Consider the following 15,195-nt stretch of genomic DNA (forward strand, 5'->3'; position numbering starts at 1 on the left):
TCCAGCTGCTTCTAGGTACTAGAATACACGATGAGAAAATTCCATAGGTATGATCACACTGTCGCATTTCTTTTGCTGTGATATCAACTCTTTGGTCAGAAGCAATGTTGAATGGAATACCAAGACTGGAACCAAGGTGACATTGGACATGGTGGTTAAATGAGGCGGAGGTGCCTCACACACCCTAGGCTCGGTTGGAAGCTGCTCTGTCCAGCAGAATCTTTGTGACCACGGCGGAACAAACTCTTACCTAGGACACTTTATTATGTCTGATGAAATAACTTTTACCCAGGACACTTTATTATGTCTTGGGGAAGGAAGGTGTTTGCTCTCTCTAGTGGAGAACAGCAGCTAGATCTCCATCCCTTATGCTTTTTATTGAGAAGGATACAAATGGGAGATACAAGATCAACATTCATAAAGCATCAATAGCTTTCAGATGCCTAGGTTACAATTGACAATAACTGATGACAAGTTCCAGTACAGCGGGTACAATGAATAGTCTGTGCCAGGGTCTATTAAACATCTTGACCCCACACTGGCACTAGGTACAAGGTTTCATATACTCCCTGCTAAAGGTTGTTTATACTTAATTATAAGATAAAGGAAAGCAGAGCAAGTTCTAAAGCAAATTAATACTCTTTAAACCCAATCCCCACGGAAACCCTCTGAATGGTTTTCGGGTATGTCTCCCACGCAGCCATTGTTGAGACTTAAAGACAAGCATAGCCGGAGTGCCGGCGGCAGGTCATGCTCAGGCCGGGGCTACAATTCCCTAAACCGCAAGGAGCGGTTCCCCCCAGTCAAAGAAGGCAAATCCGTATACAGAATATACAAATTGTTGCTCCCTCCATGACGGAATAGGTCAATGTAATCAACCTCCCGCTAGGTGGCTAGTTCCTATGGGGAGTGGTGCCATATCAAGAGTTCTGTGCAGCTGGGCCCTGAACAGTGGATTTAGCTAATTGGTCTTTTAAAAAATGTTTATTTATTTTTTTAAACATATTTTATTGCTTACTCTATTACAGTTGTCCCAATTTTCCTCCCTTTGCCGCCCTCCACCCAGTACCCCCGTTCCATCCAGCAATCCCCCACCCTTAGTTCATGTCCATGGGTTGTGCATATAAGTTTTTTGGCTTCACCCTTTCCTATATTATTCTTAACACACACACACACACCCGCCACCTATTTTTTACCTACCAATTACGTTTCTCAATTCCTGTACGTTTTCCCCCTTCCCCTTCCCAGTTGATAACCCTCCAAATTATCCCCATATCTATGATTCTGTTCCTGTTGGTTGTTTGCTAAATTTGTTTCTCAGATTCAGTTGTTCATACTTGTGAATTTGTTGCCATTTTAATGTTCATAGTTTTGATCTTCTTTTTCTTGAATAAGTCCCTTTAACAGTTCATGTAATAATGGCTTGGTGATGATGAACTCCTCTAGCTTTACCTTGGCTGGGAAGCTCTTTATTTGCCCTTCCCTTCTAAATGACAGCTTTGCTGGATAGAGTAATGTTGGTTATAGGTCCTTGCTTTTCATCACTTTGAATACTTCTCACCAGTCCCTTCTTGCCTTCAAAGTCTCTTTTGAGAAATCAACTCACAGTCTTATGGGAACCCCTTTGTAGGTAACTCTCTGCTTTTCCCTTGCTGCTTTTAAGATTCTCTCTTTATCTTTAACCTTTGGCATTTAAATTATGATGTGTCTTGGTGTGGTCCTCTTTGGGTCCAACTTGTTTGGGAGACTGTGCTTGAAGTGGGTATCTTTAGGGGGAATAATTGCATAGAATACAAATATCAATACTCTTCTGTATCCACTGTTAAAGGTTGGTCCACATACCTTCTCCCACAGACCTTATTTACCAATCCTCCAATCCTGATCATACATCCATCCCATGAAAATGTGTAGATCCATATTTCTGAACTTCTTTCTCCATTAAGGTAGATAACCATAATATGTACAGTTGTCCCTCATTATTTGTGGGCAATTGGTTCCAGGACCCCTGTGGATACCAAAATCCATGGATGCTCAAGCCCTTATATAAAATGGCATAGTATTTGCATGTCACCTACACACATCCTCTTGTATGCTTAGAATCACCTCTAGATCACTTATAACACCTAATACAATGTAAATGCTATATAAATAGTTGTACTGTATTGTTTAGGAAATGACAAAAAAAAAAAAAAGTCTGTACTTGTTCAGTACAGATGAAACCATCATAAGCCTAACTGCACAGTACACATCAACAACAATGTAACATTTAAAAAATATATATTTTGGGTTCCGGCCGGCATGGCTCAGCTGGTTGAATATTGTGCTGGAAATCAAAAGGCCTCCAGTTTGATTCCTGGTCAGGCACACACCTGGGTTGCAGGTGCAGTCCCAGGTTAGGGTGCATACAGAAGGCAACCAGTCGATGTTTCTCTCCCTCTCTTTCTCCCTCCCTTCCCCTCTCTAAAAAAAAAAGGAAAGAAAGAATAATAAATATTTTTCAACCAGTTGGTTGAATCCACAGATGCAAAGCTGCAGATATGGAGGGCTGACTGCACTGCTTGAAGTTCTATTCACTGAAAGGATTTGCCTTCTCCCATGTCTTTCAGGGCCTTCCTGTAGTTCTGCAGACATCTGCTCCCAGCTGGCACCAGGCCTGAGCTTTTCCTTCCTCCATCAGTTGGTCATAAGAATTCATCATGAGGTCTTAGGCATTGACTGAGGAGGAGGTGGCAGTGTGGCAGGAAGAGGTGACACAGCCTGAGTGGTTTCACTCTCACTTGATGGTAGGATGCTGCAGTACATGCCTGGCTTTATAGCCTGATGGATCAGATGACAGCCAGCTCATGATGGGCAGCTCAGGTTACACAGTCACTCGGTGTCTCAAGGTCAAGTGTTCAGTCTCTACCAGGGCCCAGTAGCAAGCCAGACACTGTATTTCAAAAGAACAATTCTTGTTTGCAGAAGAGGACATGACTTTGTTCCAAGTCCTAGGGATAGGGACTGAGATTTTCCTGTTAGGGCTTGCTGGGGGCTCCATACAGACAGTTGTAAATGTCACAGACAATTTAAGCCCATTGCATAGACGGGTCATACAACTCAATTAGCAGAGCATGTTGCGCTGCAGGGGTGGATGGGTCTGCTTTGGGACCCATCCAAACTGGCTGTCTCATGGGCTACTCAGTGAAAGGTTTGGAGCAGCGCACAAATAGGTGTCCATTGCCTCCCAAATCCACAGAGGGCTACCAGCTGTGCTTTTTCCTTAGGGATAACAGCAGCAACTTGCCTTTTACTTGGAGGGGGTAACCTAACGTTTCCTAACTCATGGGATCCTAGAAACTTCACCAAGGTGCCAGGCTTCTGAATACCATGGCGCTTATAGACCACCCTCTGGCATGCCTGGGTCTTCCTGAAGCATCTGGTGTACTTGCTATTTCCTGCTCGTGGGTACAGCATGATGTTTTCTTATAGGGACACCAGGATAATCCATGTCTCTACAGACTAGACGATGACAGAGAATAGAAAAGCCGACACAGCCCCACAGTAAGAAAGTGAAGATGTACCGCTGCCCTGCCAAGTAGAGCTAATGGCTTTTGGTGGCCCTCACTGGTAGAATAACACTTTCTAGACCAAGTGCTGAGTGCAGAGTTCCGGAGACTGTGCTGATTTGCTTTAACACGGAGTTACAATGCCCACGCTTCCGAGAGAGGCATTCGTTGGGTAAAGGTAAATCTCCTCAATAATAAGCAGCCCTCATAGGTGCCTGATACTTTAAAGCTTATAAAATATTTTCCCATCCAAGATTTCATTAAGCCATTTGAAGACTAGAGAGGTAGAAAGAATTATCCAGATTTTATAGATGACTAACAAGCCCAGAGAAGCTAAGTGACTTACTTCACACAGCTGCCAAGTTGGTAGGCAGGATATAGACACAGTCTGCTTGCTCAAGTCCAACGCATCTAATAACTCCCGATGAGAGTGAGTTTATACCCCGACCCATCCACCCCTGCATCAGTCCCCAGCAGCACAGGGGTGCCTAGGAAACACAACATGCTCAGTAAACGCAAGCTGAGGCATGAAATGAAAAGTGATTGGGAAATGGGCCACCAGCAAGCAGCTTGGTTGAGCAAGATCTGAATAACTTTGCTCCAGAAATTAAAATGCCAATCAGGGTGGCTCCCCGGTTCCTCCTCAACCTCTACTTACCTCCAGAGCACTCAGACACAAAAACCGCAGGCAGCCACACCCTGGCACAGAAGACGGGAAGCGCCAAGGCTCAATGATAAGGCTTCCAGCTCAGCCCCCACAAAAATACACGACCTGGGAACCAAGACCAGGCCGCCCTTGCATCGCCTGTGAGTAGACAGCACCTCAAATGGGGCAGGGGGCGGCTGCTTTACCTTAGCCGCAAGGACGCCGTGGACACAACTCTCCTTTCCTTTTGACTCTCCTGGAAAACAGTCTCTTGCTCTCCCCACCCCCCTAGGTAATCCAGAAACCAGATTCCTGTCTCCGGGACTCTGTTCCCAGGCTAGATCACTGGGACATGGCCTTCCACATTCATTGACCACATTTTAACTACTGGGGAGTTGATAAAAATTAAAACACCAACATGTTTGGGGTTTCCTTTGTCCTGATTTTGAAGTTGTTACAGTAATGAGGACCCATGCGGGACTTACTGTGCACTTGAAAGACACTTTATAGTACCTCATATATACTAAGACCTAAACACTTTACAAATATCCATTCATTTAGTCCTCACAACTCTATGAGGCAAGTACTTACATTATCCCTATTTTACAGATGAGGAAACTGAGGCTGAGAGATTAAGGAACGGTTGAAGGTGGCACAGCCAGTGTGTACGACAGGGCCAGAATTAGAACCCAGGCAGTCTGCCTGGAGTCCACGCTAACCTCCTCACTCCTTTGCTTTTCTAAGTGCTCTGTGTAAATCACCTCTGCCTGAGCTGTAGCAATGTTAGGGCAGTTTGGGGAACACCCTGCTGTTGAGCCCGGCACCCTGTTTGGAGTTGCTCCTTTCACTGTCTGTGCCCAACTAGACTGTAAACCCACTGAGGGTACCATGTCCCTGAATCGATGCTGTGCCTAGCATAGTGCCTGGCTTACTCAATGCTCCTCAACTCTTGGGGCAGTGAGCATTGAATCACCCCCATTTACACTTTCGAAACAGAGGCTCAGCCCTGGCTGGTGTGGCTCAGTGGACTGAGAGTCAGCCTGTGAACCAAAAGGTTGTCAGTTTGATTCCCAGTCAGGGCACATGCTTGGGTTGTAGGTCAGGTCCCCAGTTGGAGGCATGTGAGAAGCAACTGATTGATGTATCTCTTGCACATGGATGTTTATCTTCCTCTCTTTCTCCCTCCCTTCACTTCTCTCTAAAAAGTAAATAAGTAAAATCTTTAAAAACAAAACAAAAAAACAGGCTCAGAGAGACTGACCACAGCTATAAGTTATAGCACAAAACCAAGTATTTCTGCCATCAGATTCCACACTAAATATAACATCATTTACTTTTTGTAGTGACTGCATATTTTGCTAATACAGAATTACTGTAATTTAACTGATGGACATTTGCATTGACAATTTTTCACTATAACAAAAAGCTGCAATAAAATCTTTGTACTTACTTTGTCCACTTCTACAAGTATTTCTGTTGCCCGAATCCCTAGACTGAGATTGTTGGGTCTGCACATTTCAAGTTTAGATACTACTAAATTACCATCAGACCAGGTTGTGCCACCCTGGCAGTTGTGGCTCAGTTGGTTGGAGCGTCGTCCTGTGGATGGAAAGGTCTCGGGTTGGATTTTGGGTCAGGGCACATGCCTGGGTTGCTGGTTCTACTCCAAGTCGGGGCACATGCAAGAGGCACCTAATCGATGTTTCTCTCCCTCTCTCTCTCCCTCCCTTCCCCTCTAAGCATGTCCTCAGGCGAAGATAAAAGTAAATAATAAAAAAATAAAATATTAAGTTGCTTAAAAAAACAAAAAAAATAGGTTGTACCAATTTACCCTCCTCCCCTCATCCCAACGCATGAGAGTACCTGTTTTCTGTATGTGTGTTCAATTTTAAAACTTGCCAGAGACTGTATAACGGGTTTCTAGAACAATTTCTGAAGATGACTCTACTGCACAGGGTTTCTCTTAACAGAACGTACCTTCTCTTTAATAGCTATCCAAGATGGTTTGATTCTGGAGACTTTAAAAAAAGATTTCTGTAGTTCATCCCCCTGGGAACTAGGTTCAGCTTCCCATGCTCAGTAAGTCCACATGAACCCATGCAATCAAATCTGAACTACAACAGGTGGGCGATGCAGAGAAAAAGGGGTGTGTGTGTGATAAAGTGCACCCAGAGGTCGGCTCCTGCATCACTCCCCCTGGGAACTAGGTTCAGCATCCCCCTGGGAACTAGGTTCAGCTTCCCATGCTCAGTAAGTCCACATGAACCCATGCAATCAAATCTGAACTACAACAGGTGGGCGATGCAGAGAAAAAGGGGTGTGTGTGTGATAAAGTGCACCCAGAGGTCGGCTCCTGCATCACTCCCCGGGAAACCAGCTGCCACCTCAGCTTGGAGTGGGAGTTTCTTGTCATGTGGTTTCCTAAAATAAAAGGCATAACCAGCTTGGGAAGAACTTTTTATCAAATAGCACAGAGAAACAGAAGAGAGTAGAAGAGCTGCTGAGATTATTCACTCCACTACCATCAATTATCAGAAAAGGAAACAGACCCAGAGATGGTGAGTGACTAATTCAAGGTCACATGGAAAAGCAAGAAAAGCAGAAAAAGCAGTAGCGGAACCCAGCTCAAAAGCAGGCGGGTGCTCTTTTTGATAGCGGGGCGCCTCTGTGACGTCCACTGACAGTCCTGCAAGCCCATCTTTCCTTAAGATCCATTGAGCTTATAAACAATGGGAAAGTTAGGTTTCTTGAGAAGGGACACCTGAATGAAAATCACAGTGGTGTATGCGTCCGTGGGCATGCTCCCCTTACTTCCTTGGATGCCCTTCTCTGCCTAACTGCTTGTACTCCTCCTCATCCTCCAAGACCCCAAAGAATCATTAGATTCTGTGAAAATATTCCCTTATTTCCCAGAGCAACTGGTTGTTCCCTGCTGTGTGTCCCCAGGCCCTGACCTTAACCAGCACTCAGAACACTTCATGGAGAAAATTCCTTGAATGGACAGATGTATTAAATTTATCTTTGCAACCCCAGCACATACCTTAGGCTCCGAAGGGACAGACTTTGGACCACAAACTCCACGAGGGAGGGAGTCTATCATTCTTCCCAGCTCCTGGCTCATGGTATGAACTCAAGGTTTCACTGTGGCTGAGGAATCTGAACAGGGCAAGTCTTGCTGTGTGAGGAGATTCTCATCCTGGAGCCACCGAGGTTTCGACAGACACTCCCTGGAGGTGCCCAGCAGGTCAGGCTGGCAAATGAGTGGGCCCTAAAAGGTACAGGAAGCCTCCCCCCCGTGTCCAGGCATCCAGGCCTCCGAGGCATTTTCAAAGATGACCTCATTTGAGTGAACTTTGTATCTGCTCTTTGGTGTTACTTTCATGAGGCTTACCTCTTCCTCTGCCAAGAAAACTGCTCCCAAATCTGGCTGACCCAGATGCCAGGACTCCAGGACACGGATAGGGCGGAGGGAAGGAGTAAATCAAGCTAAGAAATACATGACTGAACATATATTTCGTTTACAGGATTTAGGAGGAAAAAATAAGAGTAACTCCAGCCATGAAATACTTTATCTATAACAAGTAGCTCAAGAAAGAATTAACGCTGCTTTCATAAAGTGGGGTGTAAACTTCCTTAAGGGTATTCGAAAGGAACACACAAAATGCTGGAATGTGGGGTTTCATTATCTCCAGTTTACTTCATTTGCTTGTTTACACACAAGATCTGTGTATACATACCAGGGGCAAGAGCCATTCTCTCAATACAGCCTGGCACTCAGACGACGACAGATATACATGGAAAACGAGGTGTCAGTGAATGAACCTCAGCACAAAAAGGCAGAACGAGCGTGGCAGTGTTCTGGGATCACAGATGCCCTCCAAAGTGCCAGGGAACAACAGACACTTCAAAAGGCAACACGAGACTATTTCCACAGGAGACATAGACCCCAAATGGCACTCAAAAGATGCTAATTTCCCTGCCTTCTCCGGAGGAGCCAAAACGTTTTAAACGGCTTAGTCAAGAAACAGGGGCAAGGGGGCTTACATGTGCTGGGCACTTGACGTGCATCATTTCCGCTAATCCCAACAGCATCACCTCCATTTTCCACGTGAGGAAAACGAGGCTTGCCCATGGTCAGGCAGCTCTCAGTGGTGGCGCCCAGATTTGAGCCCGCATCCCAAGGTGCCTAAGCCCAAACTCAGCTGCGCCACACGGTCTCACAGAGGGACAGAGAGATGCTCCCAAGAAAAAGGCAAGGGTGCTGCCAACGAACAGGAAGCAGTGGGAGACGAATCAAGGTACCAGGCTCGGTAATGGGCAGTCTGCAGAGTTAACTGAATGCCGAGCTTGAGTCAGACGCAGTGAGAACACATGTCTGGAGATTTAAGTGTGAGGATGAACCTCTGGAGTTACCTGTGCCCGCTGCCTTTCGGTGCAGAGCATGAAGCTTTGCAGATTTCAATCCCTTCAGCAAGCTCCCACTTCCACCCCACTCCCACTCCAGGAGGGCAAAAAATCTCGTGGGGCCATTGCCGTTGGCCAGTGCTTCCAAACCACCATGGTGGCACCTCCAAAATCTCACTGACCTCCTTGCTGGTGTGTCTGCTACCTTCTCCAGGTACAAGGTAACTCACCTCACCTTTTGATCGATACAAGGTAACTTGCGGCTCTACTGCATACAAAGGGGATACAAACTACATATTTTAAATGTCATTACACGAAAAACAATTTACCTTGAAGGTTTTCCAGAGCTCAAGCCCCTCGCAACCTAAACTTGGGTTAAGACAGTGGCGTTCAGTAGTGTTTATCAGTTAATGCTATTACCAGGCTTAACGGGGGAGAAGGGGCCATCAAAGAAGCTTCAGGGATGATTATCCAAAATGCAAGGGGCTCGGTTTGAAAGGCTTAAGGAAACAGCCTGGGAAGGGGCGGGGCGGGGAGTGGGGATCTTATCACAGAGGACAAAACAGTGCCTTTGTGAGGGGGAGGTGACAGGATTTCTAACCCTTCCTGGCACTCTCACAGTCAAGACCACAGAATGACCAGGTGGGAAACTGAGAAGGGCTACAAAGCCGACAGAAAAGGTGATTTCAGTAGAAGAGGCTCAGGTTTGGTTTGCTTTTGATGGTGGTGCAGATAAGAGGAGGGTGGGGCTGAGGTCACCATTTGATAAGGACATCTTTGCAAACAGCTTCGTTTCTGGCCCTCCAAGGCCAAGGAGGACACTTTCCTTCACTTCTGACTTATCATAATCTTATCCAAAAGGTAAAAACGACCTGGGCCACAACAGACTAATCAACGTACAGGACTCTGAAGCACTGGTCGGTCTATACCAATGACATGTGGTCAGGAAAGCTCCTCACAGAGAAAGTAGCCCCACAGGGTGGAATTTAATACCATAAGCCAAGAGGTTGGTTTATAAAAAGTTAAGTGTTCTAAAAAAAACCCTCAGAGCATTCTACACATGTGCCCAAGTACAACAGTGGAGTTGTTATTTTCAGTTTTGTCAACAAACAACAAATGCCATAGTTATTAAAAACCATAAAGCATTCATTCAAATTAGAAGGAAAAAAAAGGGGGGGACAACCATATTACCCCAAACACCAATAAATAATAGACAACACAGAGGGAAAATCATCCTATACTCAGTCATAGAGGTACCCCAGTTTAACAGTTCTGCAGCCAATCACAAGTCAGTTGTAACAGTTAATGTTCCACGGATGAAACAAATACTAAAACCAGAGCGTCTTCCAGGCAGCGGCTGGCTGTTTTGACCAGAGGGACACGTTGTTAACTAACAGCGTTAACAGCCTTTAAAACAAAAGACGACTAGAATCAGGGAGAGAACGATGGCAGCAGAGGAATCCTGAGTCCCTGGCCTCCCTAATTCTGTCCTCCCACTGAGCCTTCGCTCTGCACTCTAGGGACAAAAGGGACAATCCAGTATTAAGGTCAAGCACTGTCAAGGACAAAAAGTGCCTCACTGGAAACGGTGGTGCTTGTGACACAAAGCGATGTTGCCAAGGACACTATGGGACTAAACTCATCCCCAGACTCCACCACCACCTACCAAAGCTGCCTGGTGCGCTTCCTCTCTGAAGTAGGATCCATAATTTAGTCCAATAACTAAGAAAAATAAATGAAAAATGTATCAGCATTGTCCTACTGTTACTCCTTTTGTTTCTCTTTTATTTCTTGTAACTGTCTTGTTTCAAATTCAAACTGGAGCTCTGGGGAGGAAGTCCTGGGGAAAAAGATTTCAGATACCAAAACCTGTACGTCCCATACCAACCCAGCAAACCAAACGCGGTGCCACATACTTTCTGGTACAAGTTGTGGAAATACACGGTAGTGCACAGAAACATCCACAGCCAGACGAAGGTCAGGAAGCCCAGGGCGACGACCAGCGTGGTGATGATGGTGTGGAGGAAGTGGCTCCGGTCCGTCTTCACCTCGTGCAGCACAGCCATCTCCTCCACGATCATGAGGGCACAGAAGGTCAGCAGAAAGCAGTGGCCTGAGATGTCAAAGCCATGCCAAAAGCCTCCCGCCCGGTGGCACTGCTGCTTACTCGCGTGCTCCTTTCGCATCGCCTCCAGGGCCGGTGACTGGTAGCAGGTGCCCGTGTAGTGTTCCACGCTGGAGAAGAAGGCTGTGCAGACATACCAGATGGCCGTGCCCACCAGCAGCGTGCTCAGCCGCCGCAGCACCAGGCCGGCCTTGCCTGTCAGGTGGTAGTTGGTGAGGGCGATGAAAGGCAGGAGGAGGCAGGAGGTCCAGGCCCAAGCCAGTTTGACAAAATACCTGGCAGAGGAGGAAAGCGGACGTGAAGAGAGGGGATGTGATAGGAAGGAAACAATGTCACGACCCAGGTCTCTAGACTCTCAAGGGAAGGAAAATGAAGAGTTGATAAGCCCTACAGGTAACAACTTACTAAGTACGGTGGGGACTGTTATTATCCTCATTTACAAACAAGAAAACTGAGGCACAGAGAGGGATCGTGCCTTGAGTGAAGGTCATTAGTGGTGGAGCTGGGATTCAAATCCAGAGGCTGTGATCTTAAGCACTATGCTATTTGTTCAGGAAAGCATTTAGCATCTACCAAATGCCGAGAGCCTTCACATACCTTCACTTTCCCATAGAACACCCACACTCTCTGGGAGGAAGGTATCATTTGCCCCATTTTATAGATAAAGAATCTAAGGCTTAGAAAAGTTTAATACCCCTGGACGAGGAGCTCAGCTGGTTAGAGTGTTGTCCCGATACACCAAGGTTGTGGGTTCGAACCCCAGTCAGGGCACATGTAAGAATCAACCAATGGGGGTCAGGAGGGAGAAAGAATCAACCGATGAATGCATAAAGAAGTGGAAAGAAAAGTCAATGTTTCTCTCTTCCTCTCTCTCCCTCAGCGGGGGGCGGGGGGTGGTGGTAATCAATAAATAATATAGCCCTGGCTGGTGTGGCTCAGTGGATTGAGTGATGGCCTACAAACCAAAGGGTCACTGGTTCAATTCCCAATCAGGATACATGCCTGGGTTGCAGGCCAGGTCCCCAGTTGGGGGCATGTGAGAGGCAACCACATAGTGATGTTTCTCTCCATCTCTTTCTCCCTCCCTTCCCCGCTCTCCAAAAAATAAATAAAATCTTAAAAAATAAATAAATAACAGCTTAATAACTTGCCCAGAGCCACACTCACACAACCAGCAAGCACAGATTAAACCAAGGTTTGGCCAGCTCCGAAGCCCATACTTTTTCTACACCATGGTTCTTTCCTATAGAGCAGAAAATGATCTCGGAAAAGAACCTGACTCCACCCTAGGAGACCCAGACTCAAGTCCAGACTCTGACCTAACTTGTTATCACACTTCTCTAGGCCTGTTTCCGCAGCTATTAAATAGAACTGAGGGTCCCAAATGACTTTTTAAACCTCTGCCAGAGCCCATGATTCACTCGTTCCTTCCTGTGAATTAGCACACAGGCTTGGAACAAAACGCCAGGATCCACGGCGACTGGAATACGACAGGGACTTGTCTGCCAGGCTCACCCAGGCCAGATACAGCAGCAGCTGCCCTGCCTGCCTGCCCTGTGCTCAGCAGAGGTGGCTGCCCTGGGGACCAGCTGCAAGGGACTCGGGGCTACTACCGCTCTCATAATCTATTCTTAGCTCAGCTTCCCCGGTGGGTCAGGAAGGTGGGCCGAGGACAGAATAGCCCTTTCCTGGGCTCCAAAGGTTTCTCAGACACCACTCGAGACTAACAGGCAAAGATCTTGCCAGAGCCAAGACCTGTCAGGCCTTTGACAAAGCTGCTCAGGAGAGAAACCAGGGTTTGGATGATAACCGAAGTCGGGTTGGAGAGACGCTGCTGACCCTGTAACTCTAAAGAAGAATCTAGGTGCCCATCAAGGAAGAACTTTCACCTCTCAGAGTTTCCCTATTGCAAGAGTGTTTTTTGTGTAATCAACTTAAAATCCAGGAGCTGCCAAAAAAAAAAAACAAAAAAAACAAAAAACAAAAAAACTCTGGCTGCTGTGGCTCAGTGGGTTGGGTGTCATTCCGCAAACCGATGGGCCGCCGGTTCAATTCCCGGTCAGGGCACATGCCTGAACTGCAAGCCAGGTCCCTGGTTCAGGGTGCGAGAGAGGCCACCGACAGTTTCTCTTGCCCATTGATGTTTCTGTTTCTGTTTCTTCCTCCCCTCCCCTCTCTCTAAAAATAAATAAATAAAATCTTTAAAAACTTAAAAGGCGTGAGTGGGCGGAGTTAAGGAGCTGTCTCAGAGTGCGGCTGGATGGCTTTCCTGGGCGGCTGCCATGAACTTTGAGTGGCTGAGAAGGTCCCAGGAGTCCAGGGGAAAGGTCATAGGCTGGAGGGCCCCACTGCTCCGAGATTACCGTGGGGTGCGGGCTCTGTCCTAGGCTGGGACAAGGTTCTCAGAGAGGTGGCGGGGGGAGGTGCGGGGGAACAGGTTTTTCACGCGTGGAGATGAGACTGTCACAAACTGCGGGGATCGGGCTTAGGGTGGAGGCGTGGGGACTGACATAGACAGGCAAGAGGGAGGTGGCATCTCCTCCGGGCCAGGGGCCAACTGCTAACTCCAAGGGGAGCTGATGGGAGCCGCGGCATGGGCTGGTTCACTCCTCTTCCCACCCCGTCCTCCTCGATACACGCACACAACCCTCGTCCCTCCCTCCCTGCCCTGTCAGGCTCAGGCTGTCTTGCTCGGGTGTGCACCGACGAACTGCTACTGACACTATCCATTCCGGGACCCTCGGCGGGGACACGCGTGCACACGCTGTCATGACTGAGAGGACTTCCCCTCCCGATGACTCGTCCATCAGAACAGCTAAGCCTCAGCTCTCTGGACGAGGCGACAGGGGTCGGCTATGGCGGGGACAGGCGAGGACCCGGGGCGCACTCACACGTTGAGGACGTTGCGCTTGTTGCTGAAGTAGCTCTCGGGCAGCGGGGAGAGCTCCTTGAGGAGGGAGCCCGCCAGCATGGAGGACAGCAGCAACCAGGGCAGGTAGCTCCGCACGGCCACCCGCACCAGCGTGCCCCTGAGGAACCACGCGCAGCGCTCCACATGATTCATGTCGGACCTCGTCGGCCACCGTCCGCCGCCCAGTGCACTTCGCCCACGGTCTCGCCTTTACCCAGGCTGCAAGGCCGCCTCCCTCCGGGCGCATGCGCACGCCCGCAGGCCCCACCCCTGAGGAGCGCTCGCGCTCCCCCTTTTGGCCATTGGCCGCCTCAGCCGCGCGCCCGTCTCGGGACTCCTCGCTCCCCGCCCTCGGTTCTCTCGTTTCCGCCACGGGCGACGCTCTCGAGTGTGGTAGGTTCGAACCTCAGCCCCTGCCTGTTGTTCTGGAACGAGGAAAAAGCTGGAGGAGGGAAGAATAAATGTGGCACTTTAGGAATTAAAGCAGTGGTCACAGCATAGATTTAGTCCCTCGTGGAGACCTGGAGGCACTTCCTCCATTTGAGCTTTAGTTTTCTGTTCTGTAATATGGGGAGACAAATGGAGATCAACCCTTCGCAAAAGTTGATGAACTCGAGGTTCATGATGGTGATCCAGGCATAGGAACATGAGATCAAATTTCATTAGAAAATAAATGCGTAAAATGATGAAATTTTGAATTCAAATTATGAGACTTATTTTCACTTTAGAACACCTATCTGTATTGAAGAAATGTTCGAGAGAGGCGGGCGGGTGTAAATGGAGATCAGATCAAGGTGTTGGAGACTCAGTGGCTCAATGTGTCACCAGAGCTAAGTCCTCTCACTGCCAGGCATGGCTGGGTGTCTAATTCGGCGTTTCCCAACCTGGAGTCATTTCTTGGCTACTGGATGTTTCCCAGGGCTGCCATACCAAATGACCCTTAATTATATCTGCAAAGACCCTGTTTCCAAACAAAGCCATATTCCCAGGCGCATCTCTGTGTTAGTGACATCGGCGGCGTTGGGCGTATTTACACGAAGGAAATGGGCAAGTGCTACACATCAGGGCTTTATTAGATTGGGATGCAACTCCATTTACCAAAACGTGTTTGAGTTGAAACTATAGGTTGGCTGTGGATACAAGAGTCCATCAAAAATCAGTGAAAACATTCTGTGAGAATCATTTAGCCACGTGGAATCTACAGTAAAGAGTACTTGTATATTTCATTATTTGTAAGTTATGTGCTACATATTCTTTATAGTATGGGAAATTTATAACAAACTATGTTTCGTCGTCGGCAGCCGTCCGTCTCGAGAGACGATGGTGTAGCTTCTTAAGAGTCTATCTGCACCGCCGAGAATGGCTGTGCAGTCCGACTCGGGAGTGACATGGTATCTGTCTCCTCCCATGTTGAATCGACATCTTGTGATGACGCTGAAGCTACAGAGCCTGGGCAGGGTAATATGGAGGGTCTGCTGTTGCCCATGCAGCAGACCCCCCCTCTCTTCGCAGCTGAAGGGTCCAAGGGAAAGACGGAGTCGATACAGCTTGGGTTCAGGTGCGC

The 15,195-nt window shown here is 47.7% G+C and overlaps 1 protein-coding gene across 1 annotated transcript; it reads right to left on the reverse strand.

Moving 5' to 3' along the window:
- Positions 1-7,863: 7,863 nt before the first annotated feature.
- Positions 7,864-13,864, reverse strand: FITM2 (fat storage inducing transmembrane protein 2). Its single transcript, XM_090286437.1, has 2 exons — positions 13,612-13,864; positions 7,864-10,995 (listed from the first exon to the last, which is right to left on the reverse strand). The coding sequence occupies exons 1-2, from the start codon at positions 13,782-13,784 to the stop codon at positions 10,380-10,382; spliced, it is 789 nt and encodes a 262-aa protein (XP_090142563.1). The 5' UTR covers positions 13,785-13,864; the 3' UTR covers positions 7,864-10,379.
- Positions 13,865-15,195: the final 1,331 nt, after the last annotated feature.

The sequence above is a fragment of the Furipterus horrens genome, unplaced genomic scaffold (assembly GCF_987537825.1).
Source record: "Furipterus horrens unplaced genomic scaffold, mFurHor1.1.pri manual_scaffold_8, whole genome shotgun sequence".
Taxonomy (NCBI): Eukaryota; Metazoa; Chordata; class Mammalia; order Chiroptera; family Furipteridae; genus Furipterus; species Furipterus horrens.

Coding starts and splice junctions, on each gene's coding strand:
- FITM2 (XM_090286437.1), bottom strand. CDS start 13,784: ATGAATCATGTGGAGCGCTGCGCGTGGTTCCTCAGGGGCACGCTGGTG. Junction 10,996..13,611: donor AAGCGCAACGTCCTCAACGT/GTGAGTGCGCCC, acceptor CTCCTCTGCCAG/GTATTTTGTCAAACTGGCTT.